This window comes from Trichomonas vaginalis, chromosome V (genome assembly GCF_026262505.1).
Source record: "Trichomonas vaginalis G3 chromosome V, whole genome shotgun sequence".
Lineage (NCBI taxonomy): Eukaryota > Parabasalia > Trichomonadida > Trichomonadidae > Trichomonas > Trichomonas vaginalis.
The window spans coordinates 3,588,519-3,609,880 of NC_067207.1; the positions used below are offsets into that span (position 1 = coordinate 3,588,519).

Consider the following 21,362-nt stretch of genomic DNA (forward strand, 5'->3'; position numbering starts at 1 on the left):
AAGATAAAATTATCACGCTATAAGTTTGTTACAATATTCTTCTAAATTTCAGATTAATTTTATTTCAAGAATCAAGTGAGAATGTATTGATATCAAGAGAAATGTATATACGCGAACATTTGGCTGTGAGTCTGTGTTTTTAGGCGTTCATAGTCGAATTTCCAAATAATAATCTCAATTTATTCATAATTTCTTGTTCAAACATTGAGATATGTTATAGACATGCTTGCCAATTTTATCATCCATAATTCTCGAATAACAAGCTTACGACTGTGAAAGTCAATTTTTATTACGAATCTCAATTTTCCAAATAAAAAAAAGTAATGCTTCTTTACTCAATCTCTGGGTCTCGCATAACTCTACAGAAGAATATTCATAATACAACAGGTACTATTGTCATATTATTTGTGATGATTGTTACCCTTTTAATTGTCAGATATTTGATGAAGAATATTAATAGAAATAGGATTCAACTCGAAGATACATCACCTTATTTCGAGCCAGATATTGGTGCAAAATTAGATACATCAACATCAGATATATTGCTAGAAAGTTAAATAACTTCAAGTTTTCGCTTCTTGGTTTCATGACAAAACTAATTTACATTTGAATATACACATTGATCATATGCATATCTAAATAATGTTCGATAAATGCATGAAAAGCTCAAAATAATTCTATTCTCCAAAAATCCGTCGTAATATCAGATACTTTCGTTTCATAATAGAGAACACATACGATATACAACATTATAAGGGTACAAATACTCAGATTCTTGATTGAAAAAAATAATTCCTATATTTTCCATACATCTGTTTAATTACATGTAGAATTAATGAAACTATATCAAATATACAAGATACTTATAGTAAAAATTCAATCTATCTTTATTTCATTTTTAATTACCCTACGTTCCCAACTTCTGGAAAACGGTTTTTCACCCTTATGATCAGTTTCAGACACTTTGGGAGTCTCCCAAACTTTGATATTTTGCATTATGATAGAGAAACGTGTCTAGTTTAACGCACAGTTGTTTTAAAGGCAAATGATGATATCACATGAAATTATCAAATTATCAAATTTTGAAGTACCAGTCCAAAGGGTTAATTAGATCCTACACAGATGTGCGATAGTGAAACATATGTGTTCTTGATTTGAGAAGTCCTACTGATAGAGGTATGAATCTCACAGCTTTATGTGAGTGTGTCTGACACTTGTATAGAGTGGAATATGCGCCGACATATATTATATAATAACATGTAGTTGATAATTATGAAAAAATAGAATTCGATGCGAATGATATTGAAAGTTGTTTGTAATTTGATATTTTTCTTATATGTGTTAATTAGTAAATGGCTTGTTTGTTGTGATAGTACTGTGAAAAATGAAAGGTATTTTAAATTAAAAAATTGAGATTTTGAGATATCTCTAGAATTAAGAATTTATTATGTATTTGACTTTTATATAACTATGTGTAAAGGATCTCGATGTCTATATGCTTTAAATAAAATTAAATAAAATGAGATAAAAAATTAAATGGACAAGAAGATATATGGAAATGTAATTTGTATTGTGTTGGTTGTTGGCAAAACGATTTTAATACAGATTTAAGGATTTGGAATGGATTTGAAATTAAATGATTTTAATTCAAGGAGTAATAAGATTTTGAACTGGTTTTTATTTGTGAATGTAAAACTCCTTCCATAGGATATGTATTAGAAAGATCAATGTCAAACTTTTTGAAAGAATTGTTTTTTGTTGAGCGATTTTCTCATATTTAAATAATAATTTAAGTTGGCGTATCTTACACCCTTCCAAAAATATGTATTAGAAAATAATTTTAAACTTTTTGAAAGAATTGTTTTTTGTTGAGTGATTTTCTCATATTTAATAAATATTTAAGTTGCGTATCTTACGCCCTTCCAAAAATATGTATTAGAAATGACTTATAATTTCATAAATTATTTTGTCCCGACGGTTTGAGGGGTTATCAGAATGGTTGCTTACACAATGCGTCAGCAAAATGTCGGTTGGGGTGCCCTTCTTGGCCTCCTGAGTACTCACCAAGATACCCCAGCTCCCGCAAAACACCTCCTTAGGTGCGCATTACCTGACGGCATTATTTTTGCAATTATTTCAAATTTTTTAGATGTCTTTTGTTAAAGTTTGTTAACTAAAGACTTGAAAACAGCTTACCGCTTCAAGCTGCTCTCTTCCCGGTTCCTCTGCCGCAATCTTCTGTTTGATTGTGCGCAAAGCTCTCCTCCTTGTGAACTTTGCCTGACAGATACACCTGGGAGACAGCATTCGGACATCTTACCGCTTCAAGCTGCTCTCTTCCCGGTTCCTCTGCCGCAATCTTATGTCTGATTGTGCGCAAAGCTCTCCTCCTTGTGAACCATGGCTGATAGAAAGAACTGAAAGACAGGATAGGAGGAACATGCCGGTTCAAGTTAACTTGCAATATGCTTCTGATTAGTGATTTTAGATGAAAGATTAGCGAAATCGCATTTAATTTGGATAGAAGGATTCAATTTTATGAAGCAGGCTCGTAGAAAATATGCAGGAATAGCACAATCTTTTGCAATCACAACGCGATTGCAAAACTTCGACCGACAAGAGTGTATTGTGCACTCTTGTCGGTCTGCATGTCTCATTCCGGAGACATTGTCACTGCATGTCTCCCAGAATGAGACAATCTTCCGCATTCATAACTTGAATGCGGAAGTTTGACCGACAAGAGTGCACAATACACTCTTGTCGATCTAAATGTATCTTACAATCAAAGACACTTTCATACAATCTTTTCGAAGTTAAAAAAAATTTAATTATTTCTTTCTTTTGTTTATTAAATCGCCTTACTCACGTACTAATCTCTTTTAGAGACTCTATCGAGCTATCCCCACATATAAACCTGTGACAATAATACATATTTACTCTCTTCATATTCTGATCTCATGACACATTATCGCAAAAACTATAATTATACAACATCTCATAAAGTCTCATTTTAGCCCTATCTAAGCGTTCAAAACCTATTTTCCACACGTAATCTGATTCTTCTGGCTCCGCTGATTCGATTTCTGCTGTCAGATCGTGAAAATATGCATCACATAAAGAGATAAATGCAAATTGCACAACTTAATATTTTCCTTAAAATTTCTCTTCAGGTTCATAACTAAATAAGAAAGAAATAATTAAATTTTTTTTAACTTCGAAAAGATTGTATGAAAGTGTCTTTGATTGTAAGATACATTTAGATCGACAAGAGTGTATTGTGCACTCTTGTCGGTCAAACTTCCGCATTCAAGTTATGAATGCGGAAGATTGTCTCATTCTGGGAGACATGCAGTGACAATGTCTCCCGGAATGAGACATGCAGACCGACAAGAGTGCACAATACACTCTTGTCGGTCAAACTTCCGCATTCAAGTTATGAATGCGGAAGATTGTCTCATTCTGGGAGACATGCAGTGACAATGTCTCCCGAATGAGACATCAGACCGACAAGAGTGCACAATACACTCTTGTCGGTCAAACTTCCTAATACAAAATTTGATTCCCTTATTATCTTCTTAACAAAACTTAAGATTTCAATAATACATCATGAAAACATTCATTTACTACATTCACACTGTTATTCCTTTCTATAAATTAACTCATTTAATAGAATCTTGTTTTTATATCTTATTATTTTCTCATAATACTTCTAATTCCTCTATTTCCTCTTCCACATAAAATTTAATTTTGTAATGCTATCATATACACTTAATGTTTTCAAATTTTCAGATTTAAATTTAATCTTTATTTTCATCATCATTTATAATCTTGTTCCTATATAAAGTTATAATAAATTATCGTCAGATTCTAATATTTATGATTCTTACTACTCAATTCAATATAATTATGTTAGTCACTCATATTCAGGAGAATAATTTAAAAATCTATAGCTCATATTTTGATAGTTATATATTTAGATGATATATATTGCAATTCCGGTTTCAACACGATCAAATGCCAAACCAAGACAAAATATATATGAATTTTCAAAATATCGATTTACATTAGAATCTATATCTAATTTTATCAATACACAAGTAGGGAATGTTCAATACATCTTTGAGCAACGTGAATAGCACAATTTTATAGGATTATTTGTTGATTATATAAAATATAAGCCAAATCGAATCTGCTGTATAGTACTTTAGTTTATCATTGAATGTTAAATGTGTTCAGATAAATATTTGAGTCAGATATCGCATTTTCTAATTTCAAAATTTATCTCATGAAGTTAGAATTTATTTGATCATACAACATCATGTTAGTCAAACTAGAGTTCAATGGCGATTCTAAAATGGAACAAATGCTTGTTTTATCAAAATGTTAAAATATTAATCTAAAAAACTTAATATCTAACCAAACAATTCTAGAATTATTATATACAGGTATAGGCAATCTAAATGCACACGGAATTTGGAAAATTAAAAAGAATATTTATGAGATTATTAAATCTTATGTAATTCAATGAAAAGTAGATAATATGAATATCTATAGGCTATATATCAACATATGAGTTTTTGGTTTGACCAATACTATACTAATGTGATCAAATTAATCTGATTTCTTAGATTTTCATTTGAAGCATTTGTAGTAGTAGGGGTACCTTTATATATTAACATATTAAAAATTGCGCTCCGATTCGCAGTTTCTTCATGATTTTGAGATTGCATTAGATTTCGCGATGCAGAAAAAAATCACTTTAGATTCCCGTCAAACTCTAAGTATAAGCATGTCTCTATATGTAGAAACTGTCTGCGCTATTTATTTCCCGGCTCAAAAAACCACAGTGTCTGTGTGAGGAAAATACCCATTTTAGGACCCTGGGTAGGGGGTCATGAAAATTTTCCAAGAGTTGGAAATATAGGGTATCAAAATTAATGATTTTTTATATGAAAAGTATGCTTCATATGGATATTGGATTTAAACCACCAAAATTAATCTAATTATTATGATATGATTTTTAACAGGTTGAATTTCAATTCCTCTGACAAAATGAGTTTATAAATATAATTCAGTTGAGTAATTAAACACGCCTATTCAACTCTAAACGACCCAAAAATAAAGTTATAACAATAACTTTTCTTTCATTTGATCGAGAGATGACGAATAGTGTTAATTTTTTCTTTTTATAATATATAAAATTATAATTAGATGTTGGATCGTTCTATATCTCTTCCATTCAAAAGTACAGAAATTACCTTACTTGCTCATTTTAGAAATTGCATTAGTAATCAATTTCTAATAATATTTTAACAATCAACAAAATATTTTCATCACTTCTCAAAAAATTCCCATTGAATTTTTTGCATCTTTTAATCGTCGGAATTACAGCAATTCCTATTAGATATCGTTCATAACCATTAATCAATTTTTCTTAATTTGAAATGAAAGTAAATTATAACCCCCTCTTTTGTTAAAACTTTCACAATTTTTTGAGAAGATTGAGCTATGTAATCAATTTCAAAATGAATAAAAGTCCATCAGCTCTTCTTTCAGGAAAATCATCCAAAAACCAATTCAACTTTCCAGATCAATTAATTTTGCCAATACCTGCATCAAGCAGTCCAAAACGTCCGGAAAGACTCACATCAAGACCTCCAAGCGGAATTTTATACATACATTTTCTCGATAATCCAGAATTTGAGATAGAATTTTTCGAAGAAGAGCCTATAAAATCTCTTAAACTACGAATTGCTCACTTTGCTAAAGCAGATTTATCCAATTTCAATCTTTCCTCTAGAAATGGTACATTAAACATAGGAAAGAAGGTCAGTGATTATGGAATCAGAGCATCATCTCATATAATTGTTCTAGAAAATCAAGCTCACAGAAATCATCAGATAAAATTGAGGGAAGAATGGATTGAAAACAGAAAACAAAGAAGAAGTTTAGGACGTCTGAATATTAGTGCTAAGTTCCTTAGCAACTTAAACCATCGAAATAACATTAAATTACAAATCGCAGAAAAGGATAAAGATATGCAGCTATATAAATCAGTTGAAACATTTTTCAACGAAATTAACCAGGATATGTTTTAATTTTGTTTTAATCATGCTAAATGTTGTTTTGTTATATTTCTCTTAATGAAAATTCCTTTTTTTAAGCCCTCAATCTTGCATTTAATGTTATATCTATACTGGAGATTTTCAATACTGCTATTCTTTAGAAATTTATGACGTTAACAAATATGAAAGGCTAGGATAGAAATCACTGAGAATACTTGCAATAACTATTAATATGTAAGACATGTTAACATTAATTATTTATATTTATGATAAATTTATCAGATTCCTCAATTGAGGAATGTTGTTAAGGCACCTAATATGAATCACAACATTCAAATCCGCCAATATTGAAGTTTTATTTGCTATGAATGAAGATATTTCTTAATTCACAATTTTTTATTTTTTGAATTTCAAAAAGGAGAAGGCCGCATATCAGAATTTGTTGTGTTAGGTGAAAGCAACTTTAAACAAATCCTTTTAAATAATGAATATTTAAATCAATTTTCATTATTTTCAACAATTTCTTCGGGAGGAGGTGGCCGTAAAAAGTTAATAATTTCATCATTTCCTTCTTGAATAGCGTGCTCTATATGAGTGCTATTGACATTTGCTCCATATTTGATGAGCAATTTTATTATATCCAAATTATTTTTATGAATAGCGCAATCTAAAGGCGAGTTCCATTTAAGATCTGATACATTTGAATCAGCTCCATTTGAAAGGAGAAGTTCAACTACATCAATAGATGAATATTCAATTGCCGCGTTTAAAGGGGTAGAACCTTCAGCATTTAGACGATTTATATCCGCACTATGCTCAATAAGTAGTTTAGTTATATCGAAATCATTAATATAAATGGCTGATGTCAAATTTGTTAATACAGTATTTTTGTTTTCAGCTTCAGCGCCATGATCTAAAAGATACTTAACAATATCAATTCTTTTCTCACATATAGCATAAATAATTGGAGGTGCTTTAGACATTAATTTCGAATTATCTGCGTCATAACCTTTATTAATTAAGAATTTCATTAACTCAAGTTGCAAATGAAATGAAGCTGCAAACATACAATTATCTCCGTGAATATCTGTTTCATAGATGTCTTCACACATCGCCAATTTTTCGAAAAACAACTTGTAATTATAATTAAACATTGTTGAAATCCATGTCCAAGAAAGCTGATATTTATCCACCAAATAGCGTACAAGTTCGTCCTGATGGTGCATGATGGCTTGATCCATGCATCCGGGTGTTATTTGAATCTTTTGTTCGCATATGTTGATGATTTCGAGGTTTCCTCCTTCAAATGATTTTTCAAGAGTTGATTCCCAAACTGCAGCTTGGTTTAGAAAAATAAACTTGAAGCACTCGACAGATCCTTTTGAAGCAGCAAAGTCGATTAACAATGTTCGACCTAAATGCTGATTAAAATTGAAACCTTGTAAATCAGTGGCGGAAATCAAACTTTGCAAATCATCTCTAAAGATAATGTCTTCGAGAGAAGAAGGTTCAAATGGGTATTCAATACTTTTCAGTTCTTCAGGCTCGAAATACAACTTGTTTGGAAGAATTTTTGTGATATCTTCGATTTTGAAATCTTCTAATATTCTAAAATAGAGATCTTTTAGTGGCATGAAGTTTTTTGAATAAAATGACAACTTTTTGTCAATCATTAAAATAATATCATTGATTATTAGACTTGATTTAGTTAAATTTTCTTTCAAATCTTGTGCTACTTGGTCAATTTCCGATTCAGACACATTCCAAATCAAATCAATCAGTCTAATTGATTCTTTAAAGTTATCTGGTAATTCTTCCATATAGAAATGCTCCATTTTTTCTGTCAATAAAAAAATAAATTTTGCCAAATAATCTTCCAAAAAAAGTTCTATGGAATTGTTTCACAATTACCATAAATTTAGATAAATTTAAATTTAATCATTGGGGTTCGTTTTGCTAAAATTGTCACTTTTATAGCATATTTGTTTTTGGGAGTTTTGTGAAAACTAAAACTTAAACTAAAACTCAATTTTTTTTGATTCAATAAATCTAAACTGCACAACTAGGAGCTACTATAATACTCATATTTGATAATTTCCTCTCATTCTCTGTGAAGGTGTCATCAGCATTAGAAATGTATATGAAGATGCCGTTAACGCAGTACATTCACTCAATGGAAAAATGCACAGTTCAGGAGAGTTCAAATTTGCCTGCTACCGTAATCCAGCTGACATGCAGTTCGACGAAGAATTCGAATAAAACTTCAGGAGATTTGGAAACTATTAACCAATTAACCGATCCGGTTTCCATACCTTAAATTTAAATTTAATGCTAAAAATATCATAGTTTTAATGAGGCGTTGCAGAATTTGAAATGAGTCCAGGTGTTTGTATATATATGTATACACGTTCATTTTGAAAAAATATAATAATTATATTATAGTTTTAATCTTTTTGTATTTTGATAAGTATCTGATTAGATTAATGACGAGAAAGATATTCTAGATAATCGGTTACATATCCTGATGAAACTGAAAGAGCATTTTTTCCATCGTTTGTCCTAGCTTCTTTATTAACACCTTCAGATATAAGATACTTTACAACTCCGATTTGACCACTTTCTGACGCACGAAGGTATGCAGTATATCCATCTTTATCTCTTGCCTCTTTATCAGCTCCGACTGAGATAAGATATTTAACGATTTCAAGGCGGCCAAGTTTTGAGGCACGAATTAGCGCAGTATATCCATCATTATCTCTTGATTCTTTATCAGCTCCAATAGAAATAAGATGCTTTAAAACTTCAAAATGACCATTTTGTGATGCCAAATTGAGTGGAGAATTTCCATCATTTGTTACCACTTCTTTATTAGCTCCAATAGAACTAAGATATTTTACAACTTCAAGATGGCCAGCATAATTATGGATTGTTGTAGAAGTGAAATGTACTGATTGGATGTTAAATTTGTTTGTTTCATAATTGTTTTGAGCTCTCCTATCTCAAATAGGTTAAATAAATTTTCATTTTTAATATAATCATCGATATGAGCTGCAATGTATTCAAAATTCGGAGTAATGCCAAGACTCATTTTTTGTAAAATTTGTAAATTTACAAAATCACGATAAAGTTTTTTAAAGCCAGAATTTCAATAAGAAGGATAAGCTTTCTACTTTCTTACTGTTTATTTGTCAAATCAGGTGTGCTGTGCACATTTGGTGACATTTAATATCTTCATTTTAACAAGATATGCATGTATTCATATAATAATTATTCTCATCAATCACTTGGGGTGACTGGTTCTCTCAATTTCTCTATTGTTTTTCCTTTTTTTTGCAACCTTATGGGATTGAGCTTAGAGGTATTGGCAGTCGCAGTGTATAACATATTCTTTTTAATATTAAATACATATGAAATACATATTTCAGCGAAATTAAGGTGTTTCGATCGTAATTCGGATATCTCAAAATGGAAAGTGTAAAATTCTAGGATTACATATATATATACCATCATTGTATTCCTCATGTAGAATCTAACGGATATAATCTTGGTCGATGTTTTTGAACTTTTAATTTATCCGACTATAATTTTTTTTTGAAAATTTTGGAGTTTTTTTGAAAATTGTGACTAAAATCAATCCGAAATTGTTGAAATGCCTTCACACAACATAAGCAATTCAATCGCACAATCAAATCAAAATTTATAGAATTTTTTTTTCAGTTCACAAATCCAATTCTCAATGAGTGAGACTGACTTTAATATTTCAGAACTTTTTGAATTAACGAAAGATTACAGTGATGCTTTCAACGCATTATACAGGCTCCACACTTTCGACGAAGGTGAAATTGAAAAAATTTACCAAAATATCAAAAACAAAATAATCGAAACAAAAATAATTTCTCCATCGAAATTTCTTGAATCTATTTCACATGCATTACGACACAACAATCGTTATTTGAAATCATATTTTCGGATTTTCGAAAAATTATATGAAGATTATCATCCGGATAAAGTTGATTGTATTAGTTTTAGTGGTGGATTTGATAAACTTATTTACGACAAATATAAATTTTCATATAAGCATCCAGATACTCATAAAGATTTTTCAATTGAGTTCCTCAACGAAAACACAATTTACAGATCAATACTGGATGATGACATTAAATCATTTATAGGCTTCACAGAAAGAAGTAGATTTGATGAAAAGCAAATAATAGATAATAGTTTGTTTCCACGTGAATATCATAAGATTGGTTGGCTTGAGTTATGTTGTTACTATGATTCTGTAAACTGTTTTAAGTTTTTGAGAACAAAATTTAATTCAAAAATCACCAAAACATGCCTTGGATTTTCATTTTTAGGAGGAAATCAAGAAATAATAATAGAATGTCTTAAATATGAAAAACCAGATACTGATTGCTCGGAATATGTAATTATTGCACACAACAATGACTTTATCAATTTTTTGATCACTGAATGCAATGTAACAATTTATTTATCTAAGTGTCCGGATTACAATAATGTTGATGCATGCTTGATATATTTTGATATCAAAAAGAGCTTCAAAGAAAATTTGACATTTATTTGTGAATTTCAAATACCATCTCTTTGTAAATATTTCATTTTACATGGTGCAGATGTTAATATTGAAAAATCGAATAAAACAGCAGCTTATTATGCAGCAAAGTTTAATTGGAAAGAAATATTAGAACTTCTTATTTCACATGGATTAGATATCAATCAGCATCATGCACTTTTTGCTGCCGCAATTTATAATCATGTAGAAATGGCTGAACTTCTCCTTGCAAACGGCGCTAATATAAATAAGATAGGCCCTTATAACTATACACCCATTCTTGAAGCTGTAGAGCATAATAGTAATGAAATGATTGATTTCCTTTATTCACATGGTGCTGATATCAATGTGTATGATTTGGGAGGAAGTGGGGTTCTCTATTTTGCAGCAGAAAATAAAAATGTTGAGAAAGCAGAATTTTTCATTTCACATGGTCTAGATCTAAATAAAGATCCCTCAAAATGTATTAAGCCTCTTTTCCTTGCAGTGAGAAATAATCTCCCAAGAATAGTAGAACTTCTGATTTCACACGGTGTAAATATAAATGCCGAAGATAAAAAGGGTAAAGTACCTCTTCATTATGCAATAAAAAATGATAGTGTCAGCATAGCAAGACTCCTTATTTCCCATGGAGTTGATTTCAATGCAATAACTTATAAAAATCAAACATTTCTTCAATATGCAGTAGAACATCATGGTTATGAAGTTCCAAAACTTCTTATTTCACTTGGTTCTGACATTCACCAAATCGATAGTGATGGCTGAACACTTCTTCACCTCGCGGTTAGAGGCGATAACGAAAAAATAGCTGAATATCATTGATGCAAGAATTAGTGCTGTATGTTGATGATTAGCTTTTGCTTCTTTATTTGCTCCTGCTGAGATTAGATATTGAACAACTTCAAGTTGACTATAACAAGGGGCGATAAGGAGTGGAGTATTTCCTTCGTTGTCAGATGTTTCAATATTAGCTCCAGCAGAGATAAGGTATTTAACAAATTCAAGTTGACCTTTTGCTGATTCCCAAATCAGTGGGGTATATCCATCATTATTCTTTGCTTCTATGTCAGCTCCGACAGAGATAAGATATTTTGCAACTTCATAATTATTTTCTTGTAATTCTGCAAGAAATGCAGTAGATCCGAATATGTGCTTCGCTTCTTTATCAATTCCAATAGAAATTAAATATTTGACAACAACAAGGTTATCATTATATGATGCTATGATGAGTGGCGTAAATCCATGGCTATCTTCTGCATCTTTATTAGCTCTAATAGAAATAAGATATTGAACAATATATAGATAACCATTAGATGATGCACAATGGAGTAGAGTATTTGAATATCGATCTTCTGATTCTTTCTTTTGTTAACATTGGTTTAGGTTCTATGCTCCTACTCACACAAATTTGTCGTAATAATGAGACCAAAAGGGAACAGGACAAATTTGCCACACGGCACTTTTTTTAAAAAAAATTAATGGAGCGGAGCGATACTCTGCTGCAGGAGCCCCAAGGCTCCCAATCATTACGAAAGGGAGCCTCAGGGCTCCTGAGAATCCATCAGCAGAGGCCTTTTCATTTGGCCTCTGCTGATCAAAGATTCGGCGAAGCCATTCTTCGTCTCAGGAGCCCCAAGGCTCCCAATCATTACGAAAGGGAGCCTCAGGGCTCCTGAGAAACCTCTTTGAGAAGGTTTTCTTAAAGAAAACCTTCTCAAAGATGATTGTCAGCATCCACTCAAAATCTACCAAGAGTTTCAAAGTTTCAAATCTATCTGAAATGAAGCTTTGAATCTATTGTATATCTAATTGTAGAGGTATCTTTTCAAAATGTCTTCTATTGATTAAATTTAATCAGTAAAAGTCATTTTGAAAAGGTACATCTCTATAATTGCTATTGAGCATTCACTCTTGGAACCTTGGAGCTCTTTGTAGTGCATGAAAACTCCAAGATTCTAGCATAAAACATATATCATAGACATAATTTCTTCAAATATAATTTAAGGTTATTTTTAAAAAAATGAGAAAAGCGTAATTTAAGGTTATTGAAAAGTGACACTTGGCAAATTTGTCCCGCACACGATAAAATTAAAAACAAAATTAACTGGAATAGATATCAACAGGTTCATAGTTATGTTAGGTTATTTTTTTAAAAAATTAAAATAAAATTGAGATTTTTTTTTTGAAAAATTAGAGAAATTTAAAATAAATATTTTTATATATATACCATAAATAAAAGAATAAAGGGATGAAGGGGTTTTACTCGAACTCGAATCCAGAAAAATTATTCTGATTTTGTTGCTGTTGTTGATTTCCAAACATGTTATTTTGACTTCCAAATCCATTGTTTTGAGACTGGTTGCCAAATCCCGAGTTCGAACTTGCGAATATATCTGTTGAAGCGTTTCTGTTCATTTGCTGCGGCTGCTGAGTAGCAAAAACATCGCCACCGAATGATGGCCTGTGCTGCGGCTGTTTCTGTGGCTGGCCAAACGGATCATTTCCAAATCCGGAATTTTGGCTCTGCTGGGAAGATCCAAAAGCATCATTTCCGAATCCAGAGCTCTGTTGTGGCTGGGTTGTTCCAAATGGATCGTTGGATCTCGGCGGTTGTGGCCTTGCTCCGAAAACATCAGTGTCAAAGCCTCCGTTTGATGGCTTTGGCTGGGGCTTTGAAAAACTATCGTTGCCAAAACCGCTGTTTGATGGCTGTTGCTGTGGTTTTGGTTGGCCAAACGGATCATCTCCAAATCCGGAGCTCTGTTGAGGTTTTTGGGGCTGTGAAAAGGCATCATTGCCGAATCCACTATTTTGTGGCTGTTGTTGTGGCTTTGGTTGTTGTCCGAATGGATCATTTCCAAATCCAGTGTTTTGCTGTGGCTTCTGTGGTTGGGAACCAAACATATCATCTCCGAAACCATTGTTTTGAGGCTGAGATTGTTTCTGTGGCTGTCCGAAAGGATCATTTCCAAATCCAGAATTTTGTTGAGGTTTTTGTGGCTGAGAACCAAATGGATCATTGCTAAATCCTGAATTGGAAGGTTGCTGAGGCTTCTGTGGTTGGCCAAATGGATCATCTCCAAATCCGGAGTTCTGTTGAGGTTTCTGAGGCTGGGAACTGAATACATCATTTCCAAACCCTGAATTTTGTGGCTGTTGCTGTGGTTTTGGCTGTTGTCCGAAAGGATCATTTCCGAAACCAGAACTTTGTTGAGGTTTCTGCTGCTGGGAGCCGAATGGATCGTTTCCAAATCCATTATCTTGTGGCTTTTGCGGTGGAGTTGTTCCAAATGGGTCGTTTCCGAAACCAGAATTTTGTTGTGGCTTTTTCTGGGGCTGAGATGAAGCAAAAGCGTCAGTAGAGAATGTGGCTGTCGGTTGCTTAGCTGGTTGTGGCTTATTTCCGAACGGATCGTCAATTCCTGAGTTGGATTTTTGATTATTTTGGTTTCCAAAGAAGTCATTATTATTTTGAGGAGTTTCGTCATCATCTGCGAAGTTAAAGCCATCGTTGTTGCTTGGAGCTGGTTTATTTTCAGAAGTAGTGAAATTAAAGCCAGAATTCTCTTGTTTCTTAGGCTGTGTAGTTCCAAATGGATCATTACCGAATCCTGATGAACTCTGTGGCTGTGGCTTAGTTGGTTGAGTTGTTCCAAACGGATCATTTCCAAATCCTGAGTTTGCAGGTTGCTGTTGAGGCTTTGCAGGTTGCTGTTGTGATCCAAATGGGTCATTACCAAATCCGGATGTTGTTTTGGCCTGCTGCGGTTGAGATGTTCCAAATGGATCGGATCCGAAACCAGAATCAGCGGTTTTTGACGGTTGTGGCTGGCTCGACTGTAATTGAGAACCAAATGGATCGTTTCCGAAACCGGAATTCGTCTTCTGGGATTGAGATTGAGTAGTTCCGAACGGATCATTGTTCTTTGGCTCTTCTTCTGGTGGATTCTGTGGTTTTGGTGGCTGTTGCTGTTGTTGCTGTTGGACTTTCTTCAATCTGACACCAAATGGATCTTTATTTTCGGGAGAAGTAGCTTCATTTGTCTGCTGGAGGACGGTATCGGGTACTTCGACATTGGATGAGATATTTCTTTCCTTCATAACGATCATAATCGACTTCAACATGTAATTAAAGTAAATTCCTTGTAAATTTGCCGGAAGACCTCTGTTTTGAAGGAATTCAGTGCACATAGGTACGATAAACTTCATGATTGTGTCCTGTTTGAGTGACATTTGTGACAAAATCTTGTAATAATCTAATGGAATCGAATCCCATTGTTGTTTTCTGTATAATTCGAGAATCTTTGGACAGATCGTAACAGCGATGATGTCATTTTCTAATTTAGTAACGAATTTTTCGATAATATTGATGTTTAATGTTGCAATTTGTGCATCTTTGCATTGTGGAATGATTGTAGCGATCTTAGGAAGTATTTGATCGGCTAAGACTTGGCTTGAAAGGTTTTCGATGATGATTGGAAGCTTCGTAATACCTAATTGGATTAAATCCGAAGAATTCGAACCTAAAGCGAAGAAAATTGCTGGGAAGATGAATGCTGGGTATTGTGATGGTGAAATATTGCTAGAAATGAAATCGATGTTGTTCAAAATTGACTTACATAACATAGGATTTGAAGGTTTTTCAAATAAAGGTCTTAAAGGCTCCAAAATCATAGGGAGTATCTCTGATTTTTCAAGGGCCTCGGATATAGTAAGAACTATTGGAATAATGATGATTCCGTACCTCGCATCTGTTTGGGCCAATCTGAGGAAAATCGGAAGGAACATGTACTGCTTAATTCTCGTGGAGAACACGTGGACTATATCGGCAAGTCCTGACAAGAAAGAATAGACGTCTTTCGGATCTTTCGTGTCAATTTGCTGCAAATACTGGAAAGCGTCGCAAACGGTACTGGAGAACGCCTCATCGTTGTTGATGGCAATAAAATTCGGTCGCAAGGACGCAACGTCGTTAAAACATAGTTTTATCAAATCTGCGTATTCTTCGGGAATATCGTCGAATTTGGACTGTAATTCGCTGGGTCTGTGGGTTTCAAGGGATATAGCAGATAACGCATGCTTGTTTGTAAAGAAATAATAGACAATTAAGCCGTACATGAAAGAATCAGCGCGAACTGTAATTGTTTGGTTGTGAATGACTTCTGGAGCTGCGTATCTTGCTGGAATGTGCATTGTGTTGTTTGTCCAAGGTGCGCGCATTTGAATTGGCTGAGAAATTTCTTTATATGGTTTTGCAAATGTAAATAGACATAACTTAAGATTGAATTGTTTGTCAAAGAAGATGGCTTCGGGACTGAGAGTCAAATAAGCAGTGTGGCAGTCTTCATTAAGAAATTGCATTGCAGAAGCTAATTGTTTTGATGCGAAAATAGCTTCATCACGCGTAAAACATGGATCATTCGCTGATTGGAACTCAATGGGTTCCGAAGAAAAGGCAAGACTCTTCATATCTTCAGAAACTTCAAAAATCTTCAAAATGTTCGGGTGCCGTACTTTCTGCTGAGCTTTAATCGAAGCTATAACATTTTCCATATAGTTATGTCGATCGTTTGTGTTTCTTTCTTTGGCTTTAATTTTTGGATAATCGAAAACCCATAGACAAACGTGTTGCTTTGTAGATTTCTGAACAGCACGCTTGATATCCCAATAACCTACTGTGAAAAGCGGTTGAATGTTATCATAGTTAAGGGAAATTCCGCTTCCCATTCAAAAATTATATTTTTACCGCTGGAATTGATGAGCGAGAAAAATTGAAAAATGAAATGGAGAAAATCACTGCAAAAGTAATGAACTCAATATAAATCTAAAAATCGGAAATTGATCCATATATTTTTTTAGTTTGAAGGGGGAGTAAAATCCATTGAAATAAACAAAAGTCGATTTTTGATAAAAAAATTTTGGTTACACCAGGAATCGAACCTGGATTTAGTGATTCAGAGTCCCCAGTGATAGCCATTACACTATGGAACCTTCACATTGACCTGTAAAAATTTTAAATACAAGTTAATTAATTCATTTCCAAGATCTGAAATCCGAATTTTTTCACCAAACCATTTTATTCAAAAAATAGGCATTTGTAATTATAATTATATCAAATAGACTAACTTTATTATTTAAACTCCACCCTTAAATGTGTGAACGCAGTCTTCAACTGCAGTGTATGTAGCAATTCCGGATGAAACAAATCCGAAAGTTACAAAGAGTAGTAGCAGTAAGTTTGTCGGATGATACCACTTCTTCTTTGACTGAACGATGTACAAAAGTGGTGGGAAGAAGAAGTTTGTGAGGCAACCACCAAATGCACCACCGATTTCAAGCGCTGGACGTACTTTAGGTAGTGCCATAGCGAGAACAAGTGGTGGGCCATCGGCGATGAGTAAGCAAATGATACGGCGCTTCCAGTCCAAGTCGGCTGGATTATGAACTTTGTAAACAAGAGCTGAGATATCTGTAACGACTGCGATACCTACGACAGGGAATGAAGCGTTGACGACGAAGAAGAAGGTGGCGCGAACGACTTGAATTAAAATATCCTTGTTGTCGAAGGAACCGAAAATAATTTGTTCTGTATAAGCTCCGAACATAAGATAACCACAAACGGAAGGTACAAGAATGATGGTGAAGCATGTAAGGAATGCAGAACCCATGAGGAAGTATCTCTTCTTGATACTTGGATCGAATGGGTTGAGAAGAGGTAAAACAATAGCCGGAAGGGCAAAAATCATAGCATAGATGGCAAGTGCATTGAAGAAGTTCAATCCCCAAATAGCACTTTCGCATGTAGGATTGAATCCTTGCTTTGGTAAGACGACAATAGCCTTGTAAACCATAACGCATGCAAAAACGGTAAGGAATAAAATAGCTATTGATGATGCTGTATTAAGGAAATCCATCTTCTTTGGAATTGTTAATGCAATTGGGAGAACCATGGCGTATCCGAATACAACGATAGCACGTCTCCATCCAGTGGTCCAAGCATCAGCATGAAGGAGTAAGAGCCATTTCTCGATTGTTTCAGAAGCAATAACTAAATAAGCAACTTGAGCCGAATAAGTGAAACAGAGCGTGAGAACGGATACGGCTGTGCCACCCCATTTACCCATGACTTTTGTGGCAATTTCGTTAATGGATTGGCCACCGGTGAAATTCTGTAAACGAATTACTAAAATGGAAGCAGCATATGAAAGCAAAGCAGTGCAAACCATAAGACCAATGCTAACAAATAATCCGCAAAGGGTAAAGGAGTTGGCTATACCAAGAATTTCGGCGCCGACCAAAGTATTTAACAAGTTCATCATTGTAATAAAGCAAGATGCATATTTTGGCTTCTCTCCGACTTTGACCGTAGACATTGAAGCCTCGCTATTTTCAAAGGAGGAGTAAGTCCCAACATCTGGTGTCTCGTACATTTTTGCTTTTATCGTTCTATATTCAAATTAAATTTCAATGCAATCTGAAACAATAACTAATATTTTCATTCTTCTACATGTGATGGGAGTTTTTAAATAAATCGCATTTCAAAAATTTCGAACCGAAATCACGCCCAAATTATTAAATCTAATTGATAGTAATATTTAGATAGTTTAAGATTGCGGTTAAACGTCTCAAATAAAAACGATAAAAAATTTCCAACCTTCCTTCATCTTGATTATACAAATAAAACTATTCATGATTTATAAATTTGAGAATTGAAAATCAAAAGTTCATGCTTTCTGACGGCAAAATGCCAGACCATCAGATCCATGTTTTTTGATCTCGACAATAGCAAGTAATAAATATAATTCTCTATTTCCAGACTTGTGGCCTTTATTATATGCATTTTTTTCATCGTAATTTTTCCATTTTGAACGAAATTCACCATTTTCCCTGCTCTATTTGATTTTCGGCGAAATAAATCATCATACATTGGCATAAGTATATGTCTCCTTCGATGAAACTGCTATAAATTCATTGATTTTTTCATCAAGATTATCAACCACTTCAAAAAGGCTTAAACATCATAAGTTTATTAATTCAACATAGCATCTTACAATGATCTGAGCACAATAATTATAAATATTTCTAATGTCAGCAAGTTTATATGTCCTCTTCTAATTCTATTTTCAGTTTTGTATTATTATTTTGTGCTTTTCTGCTTAAATTCGATAGGAAATGAATAGAACTACTTAATGAGACTGACTTCATGATAATTCCTGAACAATAATGTTAGTCAGAATTTGAAATGGCCCCATTCGTATATTGAAGCTTCATTTATTATGTGATCTTCGTCCATATCGACTCTTTCTTAAAGATGAAGGAAAAACAAGATTTGAGCATTGTAATGGCAAGTTTCCTGATTTATATAAAGAAATTCATGTCATACGTCAAGGAACTAGGATTGGAAGCATTGGAACAACAACGGCGGTGCCACCAGGAAGCTTTGTATTCAAATTTTTGATGGTAAATTTTTGATATAACCCCCAATTTGAATACTTAAGATTCTATTTGTACATGTTGAAAATAACTTTATCATATTGTTGTAAATAGAAATTCTTTACAAAATTAAAATTCTGCCATCATTAATATTAATATGAAAAAATATGATTATGATGAGCTTATGGAGTTAACAAAAGAATATCGCGAGACATTTGATTCTCTGTACAAGCTACACACACAGAATGAGGGTGATATTGATATAATTTACCAACTTGTGGAAAATAATTTGATCAAAACAGAATATTTAACACCATCGGAAGTTTTACGCAAGATTTCGTTTATATCAATATGCAATAATCGCTACATTAAATCATATTGGATTCTTTTCAAAAAGATATTTGAAAAATATCATCCAAGAGAAGTTTCAGGAATTGAAATAATTTTCAATTATTTTGCGTATAAGGAGTATGGAATCATTTTAGATAAATCTCAAAAGGAAGATATCAATTTTAAACAATATTCTTTGAATTTTCATGAAGAAGACCAAATCCTCAGATCAATTGTCAATGATGATATAAAATCACTTATTCCTTTGATAGAGAATGATCCTACTTATTATTTTCCATTTGACCTGCTTCCAGATCGTGAATATTTTTATTCTCCTGATTCAATAACAATGCTATCAATAATTGAATTATGCTGTTACTATGGTGCAGTTGATTGTTTTAAGTTTTTAAGAACAAAATTCAATACACAAATCACAAAACATTGTCTTTATTACTCATTTTTAAGTGGAAATCTTGATATCATGCATTTGTGCTTGAAAGAACAAAAACCCGACTATAAATGCATGAAATACGCAATAATTTCGCGAAACATTGATTTCGTTTCATTTTTAATGAATGAGTACAACATAAATATCAATCTTGAATACTGTGTAGAGTATAATAATCTTCATGCTTTCTTTGTGCATTTAGATATATACAAAAAATTATATAAATGCTTTGTTTATTCCCCTCGTTTTGGTATTCCATCTCTTTGTGAATATTTCATTACGCGTGGTGTTGATGTCAAAGCAAGAGCTAAAAAAGGTATAGCAGCTCTCCATTCTGCAGCTTTAAATAAAAATAAAAGAACTGCAGAATTTCTTATTTCTCATGGCGCAGATATTTTTGCAAAAGATAAAAAACTCAGAACTCCTTTTTATTATGCAGCATGTAATAATAATAAAGACACTGCCGAACTTCTCATCTATCCTCATTGTAATGAGATGGATAAGTATCAAGAAAAACCAATTGATATTGCAATACAAAAGAATTACTCCGAAATTGTAAATCTTCTTATTTCGCACGGTATAAGGTCGCCAAAAAAAGTGCGGAAATTAAAAACCGCAGTTTGAGTACTTTCTGAGAGTCTGTTTGTCAGAAAGTATACATTTGTAAACTTTCTGACACTAAAATTTTTTTGGTCCTTTCAAAGTTTTTGACAATGTCAAAAAGTATACATCGGGGCTCACAATTTTCCTCTCAAACGGCGGTTTTTTAAAAACGCTCAATTTTTCATCGACCTTAATTCAAATAAAACAAATTTATCTTTTCAAGGCGATATTTTACAATTCGATTGAAGTAACAGAACTTCTGATTTTAAATGGTGCAGATGTCAATGAAAAATATAAATCTGGAATAACACCACTTTATGAAGCAATAAAAATGTATGAAATAGAAATGGTCAAACTTCTTATTTTACATGGAGCGTATGTCAATGAAAAATGTACACTTGGAAAAACACCACTTCATGAAGCAATTACGAAAAATAGAGAAATTGTTGAAGTGCTTATTTCTCATGGATCAAATGTCAATGCAAAAGATAATAATGGAGATACTCCATTATATTTGGCAGCACAATTGAGTAATAAAGAAATATTTGACCTCCTTATTTCATATGGTGCAGAAATGAGTTTATATGACAAAATGAATTTTTTATTCATGCGCCTTCTCAATTTAATTTCACTCTTGTATACTTTTTTATGCAGGTGGCTAAGATAAGATGATATTGCACAGATGATCAGAACACATTATGTGGATGGTCATATTATGCAATGAACAGAATGATTATGTGACATAAAAATTAATATTTCATTTTAAACATTGATATAATCTTTTACAGTGCGAAAATTGTTTTCTCTCATTAAATGTGTTCTATTTTAAAATGAAATTTCAGTTTTATCAATTCTCTTAGATTTTTTGTAAACACGTTTTTTTATAAAGAAGTCTAAATTTTTTTGTTTT

The 21,362-nt window shown here is 32.8% G+C and overlaps 8 protein-coding genes and 1 non-coding gene across 9 annotated transcripts, besides 3 other annotated features; 5 read left to right on the plus strand and 4 right to left on the minus strand.

Moving 5' to 3' along the window:
* Positions 1 to 299: 299 nt before the first annotated feature.
* TVAGG3_0272950 (uncharacterized protein) lies at positions 300 to 1,038 on the plus strand (the record flags this gene model as incomplete). Its single annotated transcript, XM_001579820.1, has 1 exon — positions 324 to 557. One exon carries the CDS (start codon positions 324 to 326, stop codon positions 555 to 557), a length of 234 nt encoding a protein of 77 aa, XP_001579870.1.
* A 4,487-nt stretch (positions 1,039 to 5,525) lies between these two features.
* Positions 5,526 to 6,098, plus strand: TVAGG3_0272960 (ubiquitin-like family; the record flags this gene model as incomplete). The annotated part of the gene is made up of 1 exon (XM_001579819.1): positions 5,526 to 6,098. One exon carries the CDS (start codon positions 5,526 to 5,528, stop codon positions 6,096 to 6,098), a length of 573 nt encoding a protein of 190 aa, XP_001579869.1.
* A 216-nt stretch (positions 6,099 to 6,314) lies between these two features.
* Positions 6,315 to 7,903, minus strand: TVAGG3_0272970 (spectrin binding; the record flags this gene model as incomplete). The annotated part of the gene is made up of 1 exon (XM_001579818.2): positions 6,563 to 7,738. The coding sequence occupies one exon, from the start codon at positions 7,736 to 7,738 to the stop codon at positions 6,563 to 6,565; it is 1,176 nt and encodes a 391-aa protein (XP_001579868.1).
* Positions 7,904 to 9,801: 1,898 nt separating this feature from the next.
* TVAGG3_0272980 (spectrin binding) lies at positions 9,802 to 11,403 on the plus strand (the record flags this gene model as incomplete). The annotated part of the gene is made up of 1 exon (XM_001579817.1): positions 9,802 to 11,403. The coding sequence occupies one exon, from the start codon at positions 9,802 to 9,804 to the stop codon at positions 11,401 to 11,403; it is 1,602 nt and encodes a 533-aa protein (XP_001579867.1).
* A 666-nt stretch (positions 11,404 to 12,069) lies between these two features.
* Positions 12,070 to 12,103: a terminal%2Cinverted (terminal inverted repeat of MuDR-4N1_TV transposon ID:TVAGG3_0272990).
* Positions 12,070 to 12,717: a mobile genetic element.
* Positions 12,691 to 12,717: a terminal%2Cinverted (terminal inverted repeat of MuDR-4N1_TV transposon ID:TVAGG3_0272990).
* Positions 12,718 to 12,872: 155 nt separating this feature from the next.
* On the minus strand, positions 12,873 to 16,375 carry TVAGG3_0273000 (SCY1-related S/T protein kinase-like family; the record flags this gene model as incomplete). The annotated part of the gene is made up of 1 exon (XM_001579816.1): positions 12,898 to 16,365. The coding sequence occupies one exon, from the start codon at positions 16,363 to 16,365 to the stop codon at positions 12,898 to 12,900; it is 3,468 nt and encodes a 1,155-aa protein (XP_001579866.1).
* A 182-nt stretch (positions 16,376 to 16,557) lies between these two features.
* On the minus strand, positions 16,558 to 16,629 carry TVAGG3_0273010. The gene has a single exon. It is a non-coding gene; the product is annotated as a tRNA-Gln (tRNA).
* A 134-nt stretch (positions 16,630 to 16,763) lies between these two features.
* TVAGG3_0273020 (amino acid transmembrane transporter protein) lies at positions 16,764 to 18,073 on the minus strand (the record flags this gene model as incomplete). Its single annotated transcript, XM_001579815.1, has 1 exon — positions 16,773 to 18,068. One exon carries the CDS (start codon positions 18,066 to 18,068, stop codon positions 16,773 to 16,775), a length of 1,296 nt encoding a protein of 431 aa, XP_001579865.1.
* A 1,155-nt stretch (positions 18,074 to 19,228) lies between these two features.
* Positions 19,229 to 20,473, plus strand: TVAGG3_0273030 (spermatogenesis; the record flags this gene model as incomplete). Its single annotated transcript, XM_001579814.1, has 1 exon — positions 19,229 to 20,473. One exon carries the CDS (start codon positions 19,229 to 19,231, stop codon positions 20,471 to 20,473), a length of 1,245 nt encoding a protein of 414 aa, XP_001579864.1.
* Positions 20,474 to 20,783: 310 nt separating this feature from the next.
* On the plus strand, positions 20,784 to 21,119 carry TVAGG3_0273040 (proteasome regulatory particle assembly; the record flags this gene model as incomplete). The annotated part of the gene is made up of 1 exon (XM_001579813.1): positions 20,784 to 21,119. One exon carries the CDS (start codon positions 20,784 to 20,786, stop codon positions 21,117 to 21,119), a length of 336 nt encoding a protein of 111 aa, XP_001579863.1.
* Between the last annotated feature and the right edge of the window lie 243 nt (positions 21,120 to 21,362).